At 41.6% G+C, this 8654-nt stretch overlaps 1 protein-coding gene across 3 annotated transcripts in view; it reads right to left on the bottom strand.

The window, feature by feature from the left end:
• Nucleotides 1-3956, bottom strand: part of dst (dystonin) — a 192119-nt gene extending 188163 nt beyond the window's left edge. For all 3 annotated transcript variants that reach the window (XM_049481090.1, XM_049481088.1, XM_049481087.1), the window contains exons 1-3: nucleotides 3632-3956; nucleotides 3157-3191; nucleotides 1390-1575 (exon numbers count right to left, since the gene is read on the bottom strand). In XM_049481090.1, the coding sequence (XP_049337047.1) occupies nucleotides 1390-1575; nucleotides 3157-3191; nucleotides 3632-3812 (402 nt within the window). In that variant the 5' untranslated portion in view covers nucleotides 3813-3956. The remainder of the gene's footprint in view (nucleotides 1-1389; nucleotides 1576-3156; nucleotides 3192-3631) is intronic.
• Nucleotides 3957-8654: the final 4698 nt, after the last annotated feature.

Genomic DNA, 8654 nt, shown 5'->3' on the forward strand with positions numbered 1-8654 from the left:
ACACTGACTACTGAATTCCAGACTCTGGAAGCCACGTCCTCACAAGGACTGCTCATCACTCGCTTCTTGGACTGTGTTTCCATGGCAACTATTGTGGGTAAGCAGCTGCTCATAGGCCTAAGACCCCCATTCACAACGCCAAGCGTCGGCTGCAGTGATGAAAGCCACTGCACTCTGGAGCAGTGTGACAATCTGATGATGGATCAGTGTAGATTTGTCAGATCTAACAAAACACTGCTTGCTTACTTTTATGGAAGGATAATCAGATAATGCTGCAGCTACAGTATCATCTGTAACATCTGTGTGTTTCCAATGATGTGCAACACTCTGGGGAAAGGCTTTTTTTATATTAATATGTCAGTGAGTCTAAGCAACCCCTTGCATGCAGCTCCAATAAGAATAATATTCAGAACACTGAACTCAACGTCATCCAACACTTTTGAATTGAACTGTACTGCCTAATTCAAGACCACATCACTCAACATGGCTCTTGTGCTGATGCTTATGTGGCTAAATGAAAGCCCAAAGTGCTTATGGAAGTGCTTTAACAAGAACATATGGATGGGATTTCATTGTAATTATATATAAACATATGTTTGGCCAACTTTAAAACTAGGAGAGGATGAACAAATGAAAACCAAGACCCTGTTTACAGGACCTGCACTTCTCATCCCATTCAAAAGAATGTGTTTGAAAGCAGTAAATAAAAAAATGAGGTTTAGTATTGCTTTCAATTAAGTTTTGCATTGTTCTCAGATTTGCCGCAATAATATCAAAATCGCTTTCCAAAAAGCCATTGTTGACATCATTTATTGAATTCTAAAATATTTGCTACAGTTTGAGGGTTTCTATTTTTATCAGGTAGGTGATTCAATTGTACATTGAAGTTTTTCACATACTAATACAAAATTTCACATACTAATACACAATTTCACATACTTTTTCACCATGCAAAATTATTCCTGCTTAATTACCGAAAGGTAAAACTGATTGGACTGTTGTTTGTTTTGATTGAATTGAATGTGTTTAGTTTGTGTTAGAAAGCGTTTCTTAACTCCATAATAATTTTGCTTTTGGGCAGTGGTGGCTCAGAGGACTCGGGTTTGGTGGGCTGCCAACAGTTCTACCCAGATCTCTTATGTGTCTAAAACCTAATTCTCAGTTTTCACTCCTTTAATCTCAGATCTCATTTTGACTAATGCAATTTCTCCTAAGCAATCTTTGACAAAGTTGATCTCCACATGAATCCTATGTGAGTTTCACAAACACATCTCCTGGGACATGAAAGATCAACATTTGAGCAATAAAAGTTCCTCTGGGTAGTGGGAGTATGAGATAATTTCTTTCAGAATGCAGTGCTTGGATTAAAAAATGTAAAAGTGCACCTACTGGTTTGCGAGTTGGAGTCACTTGGACAGAGTGATAGAACTCAGGCTGCACTCTCTTCTTCACTTTGCGTTTCCTCAGAACAGAAGTGGAGTCTGGGTCACTCTCTGGTATGTCTATAAGAGGCCTCTCCTGTGAAACTCGGGCTCGAGCACTCCTCCTAGCATGGCGGGGGCTGTGCCGGAAACACTGGGAAGATAACACATCAAGCATGAATCCTTGATACGATATTATCACAATACATTGCCCACGATATCAATTATATATCAATAGTGTGATTCTGTGATACTCGACACAAGACACTTCTGTATGATATTTCACAACATCTGTTTTATTAAAGAGAATAAAATACTCCTAATTAAGTAAATATACTAAATAAACTAAAGTGATATGACAGATATCAGTAGAAGTACAAGTAATAGTTGATTTCAAAAACTCTACTTCAGTAAAGATTAAATCTAGCAAAAATAATGTTAGTACAACAATGACATAGGTTTCCTCAGTATTCACTCGCTGACAACAACAAAACATTATGCATCCCAGCATTTCGCAGTTAGATGTGAGATGTCAATTGCGCACTGCAGTCAGTTTTTGGTATTGCGAGGGTGCAAAAAACACACTTTCCCCAGCTAAAACATGCAAAAGTATAAACTAATTCTCTTAATTATTCATGGGTGTGTTTTGGGCGTAATGTAAAAAAACATCCAGGGTGCCAGTAGTTATTCCCTTTAAGAGGCAGGTGTGTGCTGACTTTGGTGTGTTCATATATTTACAGCGCTGTGCTTTGTGTGTCTCAGCAAAGGATACTGACCTGCATGTTCACACTGTGAAGGTGCAACAGCAGCTCATTTAAGGGAAAAGTAAATGTTATTTTATATCTTATTGTTGAGGTAAAAGTCGGGTTTGGGGGCTGCATCGCTTCTGTGCGTGTTTAATGGGTGGGGGAGTAGGCGTGCTGGGCTTGCGCAGCGTGCATGGCCCACCAGTGTGGCTGAGATAGGAATGGACTCTGAAGATTGACTGTTGTCTAGGTTAATTTCAGTCAGTGGAGCATCTGTGTTTTCCGCTGCCAAAATAGCAACACCCTAGAAAGATTCCTAAACTCAGACGCTATATTAACAGGGCAGGCACAAGGACGGGTTGGTGTATGGTGGGCCTTGTGGCGAGTGCTTTAATCCTGCCTTTGCTGTGGAGCAACACACTGCCTCTACTGCTGGTGTGATTATATGGGGAGTATTGCATACAACAGTCTGTCACTCCTAGTAGCGATAGGAGGGACGCTAACAGCTCAGTAATATGTGCAGGACATCCTGCATGTGGCCATGCAGAACCTGTGTGCCTCCATGCCCAACCGTATCACATTTTGTATTCAGGTAGGGACAGGGTTCTAGATCCTCCTTTCTTTCTTTGTAAATTCTCACTCTGCTACTGTAATCATTACAGTCACACATATAAAGTTTAACTCCATTACATCTACTGCTTCTTGGTGCATCACTGTGTTTTTCGGTCAGTGTACAGTACAGTATTTAATCTCAGGCTGTGTCAGCACTGAAGAGGGCCTGTTTATCGACCGCGCATGCGCAAGGACCATTTCACACTATCCCCAACGTATTCTCTAGCGCATTTTAAAAAGTGTAATAACCCGTATAAAGCACTATTAAACAGAGCACAAGTTCATTATAACACCCTGACCCTCAGTAATGACATGCAGAAACCCTGCTTCAGCTGCGCAGTGAGGCTGTCAGGCGGGGAATGAAGGGAGATATTTACCTCAGATCTGAAATGGTGAGAGCGGAGACCAGCTTCTGGAAGAAAACGAGAAAAAGTGAGACAGCTCTCAGATAATCAGATACACACTTCTACAGAACCGGATTATTGGGGAACTGTGTCTGACAGGAGGATTTTAAGGCAGGTAAGGTAGCTGGGTGAGCCTTAATATATCGACACTGCTGCTGCAGTTTATAAGGTGGATGTAAACTGAGCTGCAGTCGAGGCTCAGTCTGAAGTTATAATATTCAGTTCCACCTTAAATCCTGCAGCAGCAGCTCGGTCAGCGTGGCCCCGGAGCCTGAGTGCGTGTAGCTGTAGCTGCTGCACCGCTTAAGGTGGAATGAAAAACCCAACTAGAAGCTGCCGGATAAAAACGCCTGTTTAATCCCACAGAATGTGCGGGCATTAGCGTGATTAAACAGGCAGGTGTCAGACGCACACCGGGTAAATCCGGAGTCGGTAGCTGAGCACTCACCGCGGCTCCGGGAGCGCCTCGCCAGCACGGATTTGATGGGGATCTTCTCATGGCGAAGTCTCCGGTGCCAGCAGCACAGGAACAGGATTGTGGCGACGGTCCCCAGCAGGAGCAGCAGGAGCAGCAGCACACACTGCAGGCTGAGGGGTCTCAGCAGCACCAGGAACGCCGCAGCGATCATCGCGATGTAGGGCAGCCGCACCTGCGCCACGGGCTGCTGCCGGAGCTCTGCTCTCTAGCGCCGGGCTAGGGGTCCATACTGAACCGAGGGGTACCGACCCGGCCCCGGGTCTCCGATCTACACGCTATAATATCTGCAGGTCGGCTGAGTTCAGTAATGTTACTGTAAAACACCAACCCATGACTCAGCACCAGCCCCCGGTCTACTGCTCAGCCCGACCAGCGAGCATCACACTGCATCTGAGCTCAGCAGAGCCGCAGAGAGGAGGATATTTAAAGGCATCAGCTCCTCACACACGCACACACACACACACTGCGGTCCCCCAGCCTCGGTATAAAACACACACACACACACAGGCAGGCATGCAGTCATATATGTGTCACATACTTACAATCGATAGACAGGAAACAGCAAGTAATTATTTAAATGGATTTCAATATGTATTTTTTTCAGTATGTGCTACATTAAGATAAATAAAAATAAGTACTGCATCAACTACAACACAGTTGTGTTGTTGTTTTGAATGGGTAAGTTAGATTGGTGTCATGGGCAATTTTCTGACTTCCTTGACTTCCAATTACACTGATATCAGTGCATTGATAAGCCAAATTTCCCGTGATGTGGAGCTAGTATATTGTGTCCCCTGATTTTCGTGTAAGCTAAAAAAAATGTACTGCCATAAAGGGATTTGCATGTGAGAAAGTGATTCTTTCTGAGCTAAATTAATCACTGATAGTTGATGACAGGTTGATGATTCTGTAAGTGTTACTTGCTGCTATGTAGGCCAAGACCAACAGCCATAGTGTTAATACAAAATGTTTTTGAATTTAGAATAAGTACAGTATCAGAAACATTATATTGTGATGCTCACGTGTATCGATATTCCCCTAGTGTGAAGCCCTGTGTCAGAGGATGTGGATGTGAGAGCCATTTGTCTGTTCACACAGACAATTCTTACCAGACACAATCATTACTCCTCACTGCTCTGTCCACTAAGGGTGCTAATGACTGCTATAGTGTATTTCTGGTACACATGTGACACTGGGAATGGAGGAGTGTTAAATACCCAAAACACAACAACAGAAATGGAATGTCCCATCCATCTGCACCCATCAGACCTCACTCCAACTCCCATAATTCACCTGCACCTACTATCAGCCCTCACTCCAACTCCCATAATTCACCTGCTCCCACTATCAGACCTCATTCCAACTCCCATAATTCACCTGCACCTAATATCAGCCCTCACTCCAACTCCCATAATTCACCTGCACCTACTATCAGCCCTCACTCCAACTCCCATAATTCACCTGCACCCACTATCAGACCTCACTCCAACTCCCATAATTCACCTGCACCCACTATCAGACCTCACTCCAACTCCCATAATTCACCTGCACCTACTATCAGCCCTCACTCCAACTCCCATAATTCACCTGCACCTACTATCAGCCCTCACTCCAAATCCCATAATTCACCTGCTCCCACTATCAGACCTCACTCCAACTCCCATAATTCACCTGCACCTACTATCAGCCCTCACTCCAAATCCCATAATTCACCTGCTCCCACTATCAGACCTCACTCCAACTCCCATAATTCACCTGCTCCCACTATCAACCTCACTCCAACTCCCATAATTCACCTGTACCTACTATCAGACCTCACTCCAACTCCCATAAGTCACCTGCTCCCACTATCAGACCTTACTCCAACTCCCATAATTCACCTGCACCTACTATCAGCCCTCACTCCAAATCCCATAATTCACCTGCTCCCACTATCAGACCTCACTCCAACTCCCATAATTCACCTGCTCCCACTATCAACCTCACTCCAACTCCCATAATTCACCTGTACCTACTATCAGACCTCACTCCAACTCCCATAAGTCACCTGCACCTACTATCATACCTCACTCCAACTCCCATAATTCACCTGTATCAACTATCACACCTAACTCTAACTCCCATAATTCACCTGCACCCACTATCAGCCCTCATTGCAACTCCCATAATTCACCTGCACCCACTATCAGACCTCACTCCAACTCCCATAATTCACCTGCACCTACTATCAGCCCTCACTCCAACTCCTATAATTCACCTGCACCTACTATCAGCCCTCACTCCAAATCCCATAATTCACCTGCTCCCACTATCAGACCTCACTCCAAATCCCATAATTCACCTGCACCTACTATCAGACCTCACTCCAACTCCCATAATTCACCTGCACCTACTATCAGCCCTCACTCCAAATCCCATAATTCACCTGCTCCCACTATCAGACCTCACTCCAACTCCCATAATTCACCTGTATCAACTATCACACCTAACTCTAACTCCCATAATTCACCTGCACCCACTATCAGCCCTCATTACAACTCCCATAATTCACCTGCACCCGCTTTGCTTGAACTCCATTAATTCACATCGCCTTACCATGAGCACAGTGAACAGTGTTCTGTCTCGCTCTTATATATGTGTGGATGTTCCCAGGCCAGCCCCTGAAGTAAGTGAACCTTTGATGATCAATTCACACAATGCTAACCCATGATTTTTGGCAGGTCAGTGTATAAAGGGTTTTAATATTGCCCAAGGTGCAAAGCATATTATTGTGAATGTAATTTGTGCAAAATAACAAATAAACAATAAACTAAATAACTTTGTTTATTTGTCTTTATCTTATATGAATGGGGGTTGAGTAATCAGCCTTCCAAATTAGGTAGAAAAAGGGGTAAATTGAGAAATAATAAATAAAGAGCTTAATTGCAGGTGGTATCTAATACCTTAAGCAGAGATGTATAGTAACAAAGAAGGACTACTTTACTACTGTACTTTAGTACTATGCTTTATCTGTACTTTGCTAGAATATTATCTTTTCTCATACTTCCACTTTTACTTCACTACATATTTTCATTGAGTTTAATACTTTTACTACAATAAATTTTTTTATGTGCTGCGTTATTACTCGTTACCACGGGCATCACTAGCACTTTTTTAGGAGGGCTTAAGCACCCCTAAAATGAGTCAAAGCATCCCTAAATGTGAAAGCAGAATGTGTCTCTGAAGGGCAAAAAATAACACACTAAAATAACATTTGTAGCACAATTATTCAAACTGGCACACATTTTCATGCACTGAACATGATTTTCTGCGTAAAACACAACAATCTAACAAAAAGTCACATCAAAAAACAACACTAGCTAACTGGCAGATATGTGTCCCATCTGGCCAAACACCTGAATGTTTTTTTTTTTTTTTTTTTGGCAATAACTGTGTAAGACACTGAAGAGAGAGAGGACGAGGGAGGGTGAGAATGAGAGGGGGAGGAAGAGTGAGAAGTAGAGGAAGGGAGAGGAAGTGTAAGAGGAAAATACAAAAATACAGTAGTGTCCCCTTCCCAGTGTAAATCATAATCCACGCTCTCACTGCTGAGCACGCTCACACAAAATTAAAAAAACACTCTTTTTTCTTTGGTCTGATGTGGTTGTTTTTCCAAAATAAAGAGCTTAGGTTAAGATTTGGGTAAAAGAATAAGGTAAAAAAAAATACAAACCCTCATGTAAATTTTTATGTGTCTGCACTGAGAACACTTGAGCTTTGTTATTTGGTTTTCAGATGGAAGAAATATAAACACCACCATCAACACCTTAACATCTTCAACACCTTCAGCTGGAGTGATGATGTCAGTAAGAGTGAGGAAGGAGACCACCCCTGGCACATGTTTTTATTCGTGAGAGTGGAGAAAAAAAGGGAGCGTTGCTTTAAAGACGTATTTGATATGTTTTTGTTTTAAGGTGCTACAATGGAACACTTGTATGTGGACTTTGGCAGCTTGATTTTACTATAGACCAACAAGTGAACACTTCAACTTCTACTCAAGTTACAGTTTAAAGCAATTACACCCTTTTAAAGGAGATTCTATGTTTTTCAGCATTGCCTAGTGTGTTTACTTAATGTTTTTTATATGGAGTGTACATGTACAGTGTACAAGTTTATTAACAATTTGTCATAAATTCTTTAAAAAAAACTCACCTACTACCATTACTGATGTACTGGTCATTGTGTGCTCCACATTTATGCCCTACATGATAGATGTTCCTGCACTTCTGCTCCACCTCCAACAGAGAGCAGGTAAGGGAACAGGATAGTGCAACTGGATAAAATGTTGGTAATTATTATATAAAAAATATGAAGTAAACACATTGGGCAATATTGAGGTCAGCAAATATATTTAAGGTCAGACCTGGTGCTGTCGGCAGTACAAATCTAATAGTGTGAAAATTGATATGACCTTGTTGTGACTGATGGTGAAAACGGCAATGAGTTACAGCCAATGAGCAAACAAGAAACAGGGGAGGGGAAACTAAATTAATCAAAAAAATATTTTATTGGTGGGCATTGTGCTGTGACAACTGGGTGGACTGAATTCTTCAGACTGATTACATACATTTTTGCACTGTATTTATTTATTTTTAGTTTGGTTTGTTTTATCTCAAATAATGCACACTATTGTTTCCGGAATTCATTGGGGGGAGACAATGCTCTTTAAATATTTTTAAAACACATTATTATTATTTAACTCTGTCGTGTTTTTGTTTAATCTGGATGTTCTTAGAATGTTTTTACTTCATGTTTTTAAATGTTTTCTATAACATTAGTAATCGTCTAGTTAGGAATGTTGTGCAAGAAACATTCAAATAATATTTTAATAAATAGATAGATGACAGATAGATAGATACTTTATTGATCCCAGAGGGAAATTCTGAAAAAAAAAATAACACTGCATGCCAACCTTCCTGGAACCATTTTTTAAAAAATTGATAAACATTCTTAT

Source organism: Astyanax mexicanus, chromosome 7 (assembly GCF_023375975.1).
Source record: "Astyanax mexicanus isolate ESR-SI-001 chromosome 7, AstMex3_surface, whole genome shotgun sequence".
Taxonomy (NCBI): Eukaryota; Metazoa; Chordata; class Actinopteri; order Characiformes; family Acestrorhamphidae; genus Astyanax; species Astyanax mexicanus.